The sequence below is a fragment of the Mustela lutreola genome, chromosome 7 (genome assembly GCF_030435805.1).
Source record: "Mustela lutreola isolate mMusLut2 chromosome 7, mMusLut2.pri, whole genome shotgun sequence".
Lineage (NCBI taxonomy): Eukaryota > Metazoa > Chordata > Mammalia > Carnivora > Mustelidae > Mustela > Mustela lutreola.
Window position 1 is genome coordinate 25400294 of NC_081296.1, and position 12947 is coordinate 25413240.

The window sequence follows — 12947 nt, forward strand, 5'->3', positions numbered from 1 at the left end:
TCAGATGGGGATACTTACTCCCCAGCCTCGTGAAGCTTAAGGCAAAGAACAGTGCTGTCCCAAAGAAGCAGAATGGGAGCCACATTTATACCGAATGGTCTAGCAGTCACATTCAAAAAGTAAACAGAAACAGGTGAAATATTCGTATTTTTTGATCCGAATGTATGAAAGATCGTTTCAACACGTACTCCATAGAAAACTGATCGACGAGATAGTTGACATTTTTGCACTAAATCTTTGAAATTGCGTGTGATTGGGCGCTTCCAGCCCCTCTCACTTTGCATGAGCCTCGTTTCAAGTCCTCAGCAGCCATCCGTGACCCCATGGCATGATCCCAGACAGCCCGGCTCCGGCTGGCCCGTGGACTTGGGGAAGCAGGTGCAGCGGATTGTCTTGGCTGTTCTAACAGCGCCCACCTCATTGAAGTCCTGTCCCTGCTCTGTGTTGACCAGGGCCAGCTTCTGAGCATCTCTGCGGCCTACGGCGACCTGGAGACTGTCCGGTACCTTCTCACCGAGAGACGGGTGGAGCTGCCCACCGAGCCCACCGATGACAATCCAGCTGTGGTGGCGGCTCATTTTGGGCATACTGACGTCGTGCAGGAGTTGCTCGAATCTTTGCCAGGTAAATCCCAGGCCCTGAGCTCCTTGCCCACCTCTCGGGAATCACCTCTTCTCAGGATTCGACAGACATTTGTCGGTGGGGTCTGGGGGGCGTGGGGGTGGGTATGGGCTTTCTTGTTTCTTGACACTTTCACCAAGAGAGAGAACCAGGTTTCTAGGCCATCACACTGACAGTCCATAGTAAAAACCGCCACAACCCACGTCTCATTCCCTTGACCTCAGGAGGTAAATTTTCTGACGCCATATTTGATAGAGAATATGGACCTATGTCCCTTTTTAAAAAATTTAATAGTATTTGTCCTGAAAGAAGTTTTAGATTTTCGGAAATGTGGATGTGGAAGTGCAGAGAATCCCCATCTACCTTTTAAGTTAACTTCCTTCACCTGACGACATGCATGGAAAGTTCCTCCATGCCTTTTTATGGCTCGGTAGCTCATTTCTTCACAAGGCATTATTACCTTAGCAGTCTTTGGGAGTTAAGGTTTGTTTGGGAGCACGGCTAGCGTCAATAGTGCACAATGGTTGCACAACAGGTGTGCAACGGTGTGGGCCCTGCCCTCAGAAGGCTTGTGCTTGGTTCAACACTCCACGGTCTCCATCTTGAAATTTTTGATATTTTTTTAAACAAGGGGCTCACCTTTGTATTTTGCACTGGGCCCCACATATTATGTAGCCGTCCTGTCAGGGGTAGGGGGGTTGTCCCACAGTGTGCTTTGAGTAGATTTGTGCTTGGACTTGGTTCTAAACCAGTGCCCCCTTCTGGAGGGAGAATGAGGTTAAGGGTAGAAATCAGGACCCTGTTATGGCTCACAGGTGCATACTGTGTCCAGTGAGACATAGGAGGCCAAGGAGGAGCTTGGGTGTCCCTGAGGGCAGACTTCCTCTCTTCAGGGATCCCCAAGATTAGCTCAGTTCTAGCCCCAAAGCATCCACGCCGGCTGGCTCATGACCTAATTGTGCATTTTGAATTTACTGAACATTCATCCTATGAGTCTCTCACTATTGCCTTCCCGTGCATTCTGAAGAACTTAAGAGATACACAGACTTCTTTAAAAAGGTGATCCCAGATCTTTCATAGCTCCTGGCTAAGCAGAGACAATATAAATAGAAATCCCAGTAATTCTGTGTAGTGTAACCATGGTGAGGGTGAAGTATCTAAACAGTGATCTGGGAACACACATAGAGAATGGTCTTTTCTGGTCTTCATAAGGAGCTGACGTCTGAGCTGGGTTTTGCAGGGTTCATAGGAGTTTACTTGGCAGACGAGAGAGGGAAGAGCTTCGGTCGCCCACTTTCGCAAAGCAGGGAGCTTGGCTGGACATGAGCATGGTTTTCAGCTGCTTTGGGGCGTCCTGTCTTCACCTCAACCAGGGACAGAGTTGCTGAGGACCGAAGGAGTCTAGGGCATCGTTCTGGACCCTGCGGGAAGTACAGAGATAGGCAAAACAGCGTGTGTCCCTATGAATTCCCAAACTGGGAGGAAGGCAGCCACTGTCAGGAGTCTGTCTGTGAAACCCAAGACACCAAAGATACAACTTGAGAACAAGGGAGGGTTTGAGAAGAGGAGAGATGAGAGGCTCATAGGGGTAGGCACATCATTGTGTAGTTGTGGACGTCATTTCAAGTACGTCATTATCTACTGTCTGGTCTCTGTAGCTGAGTGGAAATGGAGCAAAGGAGGAAGAGGAAGAATGGAGACCCTACTGGGACTCTCCCCGAGTATCATTGGATTTGGGCCTCAGAAGATATGTGTGGGGTTTATAAGGTTAAGAGAGCACCCTTTGGTTTTGAGCGTTTAAATCTTTAAGCTTTACAGGGTTTAAGTCTTGACTTTGTCATTTACCAACTGTGGGACTTCTGGCAAATTCCCAAACTCCTCTGAGCTCTGATTTCCTCCTATTAAAATCATGGCTATGAAATATAGCCTTAGACAACCTCCTCGGATGGGTGGACATCCATCCTCAACAGAATTTGTTAACAGCATGATGACTGGATTTCTCTAGATACAGTTGCAGGAAGTGAGTTGGAGATCGCTTGTTAATATCTGTTGGAGTACCACCTCCTTTGAATTATTAATTCTAGTTATCAGAGGGAGAAGAAGAGGCACTGATTTAGCATCTGCTGCAACCCAGGCTCTACGCCAGGCACCCTCTGTGCTGGATTTTCATTTCTTCCATCCCGACCTCCCCCCTGCTTCCTGGTCAGTTTCCTACCATGGAGAGGAGGGTCGCTCTCTCCATACTTGGGACACTTGGGTTCCTAAGGACTCCCAGCCTCTGGAAATGAGACAATGTTATGATGCAATTGGGAAGTGTCAGTTTGGAGGGTGAGATCATTTTTCCATGGTGGCTACATCCAAAAGACATTGCATTTACTTTGAACTTGAAGATACTGTAATACTTCGGCCCACACTGTCCCTGTTCCTTCCTCGTGGTAAGTGTTATTCCCTCCTGGAATTAAGGAGGTGGTTCTTGCAGGGAGTAATTTGCAAAGTTTCAGGCTGGATAGTTAGATCGATTTCTTTCACCAAAGCCCTTTTTCTTTCATTTTTGAAAGTAATATATGTACTCATGGATAATTTAGAAATGCAGGGAAGTGTTAGTACTCTAAAAACATAATGACAAATAATGAGTTAGAATGTTTTGAGCTAGGCACTTGATATACATTATGTCATGCAATCCTCACATTAAACTTGGGAGGACGAGTGCTATTACTCCCATTCTACCAACAGGTAAACCGAGTCAGGGAGAAGTTAAGAAATTTGTTTAAGAGTACGCAGCTAAAATAGTTAACCCTAAGCGGCTTGTCTCCAAAGCTCATGTCCCTGTATGTAATGCTATTCTGGGCATGAGGTCAGGACTGGGGATGGGGAAAGAAGTGAGGCGAATGGTCACAATCCCCACTACCGAGAAATAATACTACAACACAGGGTAGTACCTTTTAGTCTTATTTCCACCTACAAATGCATACAAAAACTGTATGCACTTTTTTTTATACAGTCACAATCGTACCATATATGCTGTTGGGAATGCTTCTTTTCCTCACTCGGCATTGTGTGATGAAGAGGCAGATTTATTATGATGTGGGAAAATGGCATATGCAATTCAGAGGGACTGTTCCAGAAAACACTACTGACTTGACAGAAGCGACTTTTGGCCGGAAATGGGACAGTTCAGTATTACCAATGGTCTGAGGGGAGATCAGGGTGGGAACAACCAAAACCCCTTTCCCTTTGTCTTGTCATCTCCTGCCAGGTCCCTGCAGCCCCCAGCGGCTGCTGAACTGGATGCTGGCTTTGGCTTGCCAGCGAGGGCACCTGGGGTTGGTGAAGCTCCTCGTCCTGACCCACGGGGCTGACCCAGAAAGCTACGCCGTCAGGAAGAATGAGTTTCCTGTCATCGTGCGCTTACCGCTGTACGCAGCCATCAAGTCAGGTGGGTTCCCCGGTCAGTCCCACCCATGGGAACCCTTGCAGGTTGGAGATGTGGGACCTTGTCTTCCCCCTCCCCTCTAGCTCTTGAAACATCTGTGTATAGACGTTTACAAATTCCATTATTTGCTCTCTCTCAAAATGTCTGCATCGTTTCTCTTTGGCCCCACTTGCCCCTGCAATGGGATTTCAGTGACAGGTACCAACTGTGGCAAATGGGACCATAGTAGGAGCCACTCCACAGGGCAGAGTGCCACAAAATGTCTCCCACGAACAGGAATTTACCACCTCAAGAGAAGTCATAGAGAAGGTCCACCAGCACAACGACCCTTTTCATTCCCATTTCACACATCAGCGTCTGACATTTTGGACCAGCTGCGACACACTTGGACGTCTGAACGCCATTCTCTGTCCTTTAGGAAATGAAGACATCGCCATATTCCTGCTTCGGCACGGGGCTTTTTTCTGTTCCTACATCTTACTGGACAGTCCTGACCCCAGCAAACATCTCCTCAGGAAGTATTTCATCGAAGCTAGTGCCTTGTCCAGCAGCTGTCCAGGGAAAATGGTGAGTAGCCACTGCCCGTGGATACATCAATAAAGACAAGGTGGTACATATATACAAGGCAGTATTTTTCAGTCATAAGAAGGAAAGACATCCCGCCATTTTCAGCAACATGGATGGACTTTGAGGGCATTGTGCTAAACGAAATAAGTCAGACGCAGAAAGACAAATACTGTATGATCTCACCTCCATGTAGAATCAGAAAAAGCCAAACTCCTAGAAACAGAGAGTAGATGATTTGCCAGGGGTTAGAGGGTGCAGAAAATGGGGAGATGTTGGTCATAGGGTACAAACGTCAGTTACGAGATGGCTAAGTTCTGGAGACCTAATACACTGCTCTGTGATTATAGTTAATAATACTGTGCTCTAGACTTGAAAGTTGCTCAAAGAGTAAATCTTAAGTGTTCTCACCACTTGAAAAGAGTGGTAATTAGATAACATTATATAGGTGTTAGCTTACACTCTGATGGTAATCATTTTGCGATAAGTGTGTTGAATCAGCAGGTTGTACACCTTCAACTTACCCAATATTTTTTTAAGATTTTTCTTTTGATGAGAGAGAGAGAGAGCATAAACAGGGAGGAGGGGCAGAGGAAGACAGAAAAGCAGACCCTCCCGCTTAGCAGAGAACCAGATGCACCTGGATCCCAGGATCCTGGGATTATGACCCGAGCCAAAGGCAATTGCTTAACCAACTAAGCCACACAGGCGCCCCACCCCCACCCCACTTACCCACTACTATATGTCAATTATATCTGAATAAAATTGGAAAAATATGCAGGACATAGTTTTTGTTTTCCTTTTAATAATAAAAGTAGTGTTGTATTAGTCACATTATCTTCAAGTTGGTTTCTTAAATTCAGCACTCTATCATGGACTCCTTCTAGACAGATCACTGTGTCTACAACTCATTCTTTAAATACATGCCCTAAATCTATCCCATTGGTGGACATTTGGATTATTTCTGGGTTTTCCCCTTTGTTATACAATCTGTTTTTTAGGATATTGGCTTCTGTAGATTGAAGTCCCCAAAGTGGATTTTTTGGGGAATCACTTCCCCAAAAAGCTATGGTGATTCACTTTCACCAGCATTATGTGGGAATCTCTGTTTCCACACCTTGGTCAGCCTTAGATGTCCAGGAGCCCTTTAAAATTCTCAGTCTGCTGGATGAAAATGAGATCTCCTTGTTTTGATGTCCACACTGTTGTTATGAAGAACATCGAGCTTCTTCTCCTACCTTCATGGACTTTTTGCATCTCCCCTCACTTGAGTTGCCTGTTACTGTTTGTTGATTATTTTCCTGAAGGGTTGGTCATCTCTTCCTTCTCATTTTAGAGGATCTTTTTTTGTATCTCAGACTTTAAACCTTTTTTTAAAATCATACATGTTGCCAATATTCTCCCCAATCCCTGCTTTTTCTTTTGTGATAACAAAGATAGGAGACTATGTAATCAAATCTCTTTTTTGTTCTGGCATTTGGGTTATATAAGAAGGTCATTTCCCCCTCAATTTTATATAAATATTTTCCTCCTGGAATATCTCACGATATTTTTTTTCTTTTAGTTTTTACATTTTAAGCTTTCATTTTTCTGGTATTTATTTGTATGTGAGGTATGAGGGGGAGAATCTAGCTTTCATCTTTTCTACAGGGATGATCAGTTATTCTAGCACAGTTTTTAAAATAAAGCTTCCTCTCCCTTCTGAATTGAGATGTCATCATTGTTATTTTCCCCAGTATCTATCTGTATGCATTTTGGGAGTCTCCGTACTGGTCCACTGGCCTATTAATCTGTTTCTAGGTAAATGCCATCCTGTTCTGAGAACAGACATTTCATTTAAGTCTTACAGACTATTAATGCATGTTTTCTACTTGTTTGGTTTTTTTCTTTGAAAATATCTTGACTGTTATTAGACATTTTTTTCTTTTGTGCATTTCCCATGATGACTCTATTTGTGCAGCTTTCAGCTTATTAAAGACAGCTTTCATGTTCTTTAATAAGGTTTTATATTTTGTTTATCTTATCTATTTTTTTATATTTTTAATGAGATTTTACAACCTGGACCTGCCATGTTTATTTGTGTGTTCTTTCTTGTTTCTGCCACTATATGAATTGAAAATGATTCTTTTCCATTTCTATTTCCAATCCAATGTTACTGATATGGAGAAAAGCTCCTTTGTTTATTTATATTTTATCCCGCCCCTTTACCAGCTTCTCTTATTAATTCTAATCATTTTCGGAAGAGTTCCTTGAGACTTTTAGGTATATGATCAAGTCCAAATAGGTTTGTCCCTTCTTTTCTAATATTCGTATAACTTATTTTATTTCCTGTCTCATGGTATCACTAGGAATTTCAAAAGTTGAATCATCATGAGGATAGCAGACGTATCTCTCTTATTCCTGATTTTAAAGGTCTTGACCTCAGCAATTTATAGGCATTTGCTGTAGATTTTTGGTAAATAGACTGTTGTTAGATTTAGGTAGTTTCCATGTATTCCTTTTTTGCTTAGGAGTTGATATTGGGAAAGAATGCTGGATTTTGTCAAATCCCACTTTGGGAGGAGCTAATATATTCATGTGGCTTTTCTACTTTAACGTGTTGTTATAATGAATGATGATGATATATTTTCCTTTTTATTTATGCCATCAGACAGTTTTACTTTTTCTCTTTGGAACTTAATCAGACCAGCCAAGGAGGATTGAGATGTTCAAGTGGTTTTGTCAAAGGACTTTTAGATTTTATTTACTTCTTTATGATTTGTTCTGTCTGTTAGTTCATTAACTTTAGCTTTTATCTGCACTAAAATCTTCATATTTTCTTCTTCAAGTATTTTATTTATCTCTGAATATTTTGGGGTGTTGTAGTTAAGGTAAGGGCACAGCATTGAGACTTCATGGTCTGATCTGGGTTCCAGTTCTTCATCTGATAACTTTACCACTCTGTGTTTTGGTTTCCTCATCTGAGAAGTAGGAAAAAGAGAGAGAAAGTATCTATCTTGGAAGGATACTTGACAATTAAATGCGGTTATAGTTACAACATTCTAAAACCAGTGCCTGGCACATGGTAAGTATCTAACAGATGATATCTGGTATTATTGGAGTTCTTTTTTTAGATTTATTGGCGTAAATATTTTTCTTTTTTCCTCTAATTTTATCTTGTCAGTTGTAGATGCAAGTCTTTCATGTGCTTTCTTTATCAGAATCTGAACTACACACACACATGACATGTGACATGTACACATTTACATATTTATAAATATACATATGTATGTGTATATATACATATGTATTTCCTACTTGTGATTTTTTTTCTAGTTCTTTCACATTATTCTACAAGTTTTTGGTCTACGGGCCCATTTAATGACTTTATGCCCCCTTTTGACTTATTTCATGATGTCAAACACCTTTCATCCTGTTCATGCTTCTGTCCTTAAAATTGGGATTTGTGTCTTTGCTCTTCACATGGCCACCCTGCATTCTTTTTCTTTGCGTCAGGGTTATACAAGTTTTCCCAGACATTCATCTTCAGTTTTTTTGTTGTCTTAGGTGTATTTATTTCTTTTTTTTTTTTTAGAATTTTTTTAAAAAATTATGTATTTGACAGACAGAGATCACGAGCAGGCAGAGAGGCTGGCAGAGGTAGAGATGGGGGGGGGGGCGGGGAAGCAGGCTTCCTGCCGAGCAGAGAGCCCAATGCAGAGCTCGATCCCAGGACTCTGAGATCATGACCTGAGCCAAAGGCAGAGGCTTTTATCCCCTGAGCCAACAGGTGCCCCTCTTAGGTGTATTTCTTATAGATAGCATTTAGATTTCATCCCATCTGAGGGTGTGTCTTTGAGGAGTCCACTCGATTCACATTTGTGTGGGACCTGACATAGTCATCTATTACTCACATCTTTTAAATTATATTTATTATATTTACTGCTATTAATAATATCAATAATATTTATTATATTAATATATTATTTATATTAAATATGTTATTTAATATATTTATTATACTTATTTATGATATTATATTTATTGCTATTTCCTTTTAACTGTTCTCTTGTTCTTGCTGGTTTCCTAGTTTTTAAAAGAATGCCAACATTCTTATCAATAGTAAATGTACAATAAATAATTAATATTCGCCTCACCTAGTAAAAGGAAATAGGGACCATGCAGCCCTTTCCTGTATATTGTGCTTGGTGTTTTTCCCAACACTTTCCTACTTGTTCACTACAACACCTCGGTAAGAACTGTGGGGAACAGAATATTTTCCTGATGAAAATATTGTGGTTTAGAGACCTCCTGTTGCTTGTCCAAGGACAGCAACTACAACACAGTTATACTCAGCCCAGAACCTGAGTCTCCTGAACTCAGGGCTTTTCCCATTTCATGATTCCTGGACTATCCCTCCCATGTACATCAGTGGTTGTCACACTTTTCTGTACACTGACTCCCTGGGAACTTTTAAAAACCCCAGCGCTCAGGTCACACCTGACACTAATTGAATCTAAATCGCTAATGGGACCTGCCTCGGTTTCATTTTAAAAATTTCCCAGGTGATTTCAGTGTGCAGCCGGGCTTGAGAGCCAGCAACTTTGATTTTCTTGGCTAAAGGTTAAAAGCCGAAGTGATTGGCATCTCCGTCTGCCGTGGATTTCACTGAGCAACGTTTGCTGAGGTAGAGCATGAAAGCGATCATTGCATTTTAGAAGGAGAAGACAAAGAAAAGACAATGTTACTCTTCTTCTCCTTGACCTAGAAGAGAAAATGAAATTACACTGCAGGCTGAGTCAGGAGGCTTTTTTTGGGGCTTCCCCAAAGCAGGTGGTATTCTGATTATTCATGTGAATTTCAAAGGCCAAGGGCCTTGCAAGTGGGTGTGTCTGGCTGCCTGTGATCTAGAACCTGCGATAGCACATTCCTTCAGTGCTGCTGGCAGAAGACAGGGAGGCAGGCTGCCCAGAGGGACCCGGCCATCAGGAACAATGACTCAGGAACCACAGGTGAGCCCTCTTAACCTTCCCAGGCGTGCAGTGGTTCTGACCTGGCATTTTTGGTTCCAAAGAGTAGACACAGGCGGCCATGCAAAGAGCGCTTTGCTGCCCTGAGTACACGGCCTGAGAGCTCCCTTGGCCTACTGGCATTTGTGACAGTGACTTTGTTGCATTAGTCATGTTGTCTTTGGTGTGTTTATGCTGTGCCTCTCCACCAGCTAGGAGGGTTTTATTTTGCTTTGTTTTATGTAATTGCTGCTTTGGTGGAAGCCACCGCCAGGGAAGGTTCAGAGCCTTCCTGCATGCCTCTGGGCCAGGCGTTCCCTCGTTCCCAGGCTGCCACAAGCGGGGGGAGGGGACTGCAGAGAACCCCACGTTGGTGTCCCATTGGCAGGAATAGGCCATTTCGGTTTTGTGGGCGTCCGGTAAGCCAGGCCCAAGAGCTCACACCATGTGGTCTGGACATACTTTCAGGAGAGCAAACCCAAAGCCAAGTCGGACCTGGCCAGAGCTGTCTCTGGGCTAGGGTTGGCCGGTGTCCCTCTTGAAAGCTGCCACACTCTTGCCTGAACATGGAGCGAGACGGCTGTGCTCGTGGCAAGAGCCCGGTCGCCGTCTGCTTTGTTTCCATGAGAAACAGCAACATTTTGAGGTTGGCGTGCCCAGAAAGGAGCAAGAAATCTCCAAAGTGCCAGGAAAGGCCAGCCCAGCAGGTCCTGGAATAACCGTGGTGTTTGTCCCCATGCAGCAGTGAGAGGGCTTTCTGGGGCTGTTCTGAGCCGTTGCAAGGAGACAGAGCTGGACTGAATTTTGGGAAACAACCCAATGGAGAAATTACTAATATCCTCTTAAAAGTCCCTAATGTCTTAAATCTCATGGCTCACCTAGAGAGGAACAGTACCATTAGGACCATCATCATGGCTTCTTGGACCAGCTCTGGGCTGCTGTACCTTAAAAATTCCCGGTGGCCCCACCATTCAGATGCCTGTGTCTGTGCTCAGTAGGAAACATCCTACCTGCATGTTTTCACAGACGAAGCAGCCTTTCTCCACCCATGTGACCTGCTGGGTCTGAGGACTTGTGTTCGCAGAATGCCAGACAGGATAGGAAGCAGCAAATACGGCCTCACGGCTGCTGTTGGGGGAAAAGGGGGACCTTCATGCAGAGTAGGCTGAGTGGGGGCTGTGTGCTCCTGAGAGCCCCTGAGGCACCGTATAGGCAAACAGCCTTTCCCAGTGGACCCCAAGTCCTCTGGGGAGCACCTTTGTTTTGGGTTAGGTCTACTGGTTGGCGCAAAGAGTCTTTATTCCAGAGCTGTATGCTTTCCAGAACACTTGGACGCACACACATCCCCACCTTCTTAGTCCTTCTCACCTCACAGCCGTAGCGTAGTGGAGTCGGAACCCGCGTCCCCAGAAGTCAGCCTCTGGAGGAGCAGCAGTGCCCCGTGGGTGACGGGCAGCGCGAGGTACCGACCCACTGCCCTTTCACCCCCTGGCCCTTTCACCCCTCACTGGTGGGAGAGGAAGATCCAGCCTTTCATCAGCTCCTCGAAAGTTGTAAAAGGACTGTTCTGGCCTCTGTCCGTCAGTTCTGCTTCTCTTGTGCCCTGTCCCGCACACGTCTGTTTCCTCTGGTTTCCAAATACTGACTCTTCCCTGCCCCTTGTGCCTTCCTCATTTGGGTGCCCTCCCCGTGGCTCCTGGCCACGCTGTTCATTCTCCCTCAGAGCCTGAAATCGGGCAACAGGTGACACAGCACAGTCAAGGAGCAGAGCCAAGGAGCAACCATGCCTGCTGCTCGTGACAGGCTTCCTGCTGAATCTTAAAACAATACTACACAGCGGGGGGGTGAAAACGCTTGCACTTAGTTCAAATGGGGAAAATCATGGATGAAACAGAGATGCAGGAAGAGTAAAACTATTCTTTGACCTTAAATGACAAACCAGAAAATACAGTCGGGGAAGTATGAGAACGGGGTCCAATGTTGGCACAACCGTGGATATCCGTGTAGACAGTTGCGTCTCATTACAGTGGTAATGATACAGATCAATTTCAAACAGGTAAGAGGTAGGCACTGGAAAGTCCTCAGAATATATTTTTAAAAGGGCGTTTATCCCAGTTGTAAAAGGGAGATGATTATATTAATATTATTTTATTTTTTACAAATTTACAAATAGATATAAAGTTACATCGTCAGAAATAAGATGAATGCTTTATAGATTAAAGCAAAAAACTTGCAGGAAAATATAGTTTTTAAAAGAAATATAGGGACATCCGGGTGGTTCAGCCAGTTAAGATGTTCCTTCAACTCAGGTCATGATCCCGGGGTTCTGAGATCGAGCCCCACATCAGGCTCCTTGCTCGGCGGGGAGTCGGCTTCTCCCTCTCCCTCTGCCTGCCTGCCTCTCCCCCTGCTTGTGCTCTCTCTCTCAATTTGACAAATAAGTAAATAAAGTCTTTAAAAAAAGGAAATATAAGAGAGCAATGGAAGATTTTTGAACTCACCAAAACACAAATAGATCACGGACACAATGTACATGTCAGTCGATCATTAAATTTCATTCAGCCAATGTTTATAGATCACCCACTAGATGCCCAAGACTCAGCAGTGACCAAGCCAGGACCGTGACCTTTGCCACCACATTGCTCACAAATTCTCCCAGGCAGGAAGAGAAATGAGGAGTTAATTTGCCCAGAAGGGGATCAAAGCAGTGTATCATGGCACGAACACAGATACAACTTCATTGACAATTACAGAAATTCACATTAAGGCAACTGAAGAGTACTGACACAAGCCTGTGAAACGAGCAAACATAAACATGAATGCCGAGTAAGACACTTGGCACAGTGGTCGAGAAATGGGCACACCGATGCCTTTGCTGGCACAGTCTGTTCCATACGTGTGGAAAGTCACTGGCATCATGTGACAAAAGCCATAAAACCCTTTTCTCCCAGGGAACTGTTCTGAATGTGTATTTCCTTTCCGAGAGATACCTCTAGGGCATAATTTGAAGGAAAAAAACAATTCCCACAAACATGGTCAAAACACTGCTATTCATAAGAAGAAGAAATTAGGGGAGGGGCGCCTGGGTGGCTCCGTGGGTGAAGCGTCTGCCTTCAGCTCAGGTCATGATCGCAGGGTCCTGGGATTGAGCCCCATGTCGGGCTCTCTTCTCGGTGGGGATCGTGCTTCTCCCTCTGCCTCTGCATTCCCCTTGCTTGTGCTCTCTCTCTCTCTCTGTCTGTCAAATAAATAAATAAAATCTTTAAAAAAAGAAGAGAAAACGAGGGGATGGAAACAGAAATGTCCAGCTGCAGGAAAAAACTGTATCATCCCTGCTGAAC

General features: G+C 44.1%; 1 protein-coding gene across 4 annotated transcripts in view; it reads left to right on the forward strand.

Moving 5' to 3' along the window:
• The window catches only part of LRRK1 (leucine rich repeat kinase 1), a 121877-nt gene that overhangs the window by 48120 nt on the left and 60810 nt on the right, over positions 1 to 12947 (forward strand). For all 4 annotated transcript variants that reach the window (XM_059180165.1, XM_059180167.1, XM_059180166.1 and 1 more), the window contains 3 exons: positions 453 to 624; positions 3878 to 4057; positions 4473 to 4621. In XM_059180165.1, the coding sequence (XP_059036148.1) occupies positions 453 to 624; positions 3878 to 4057; positions 4473 to 4621 (501 nt within the window). The remainder of the gene's footprint in view (positions 1 to 452; positions 625 to 3877; positions 4058 to 4472; positions 4622 to 12947) is intronic.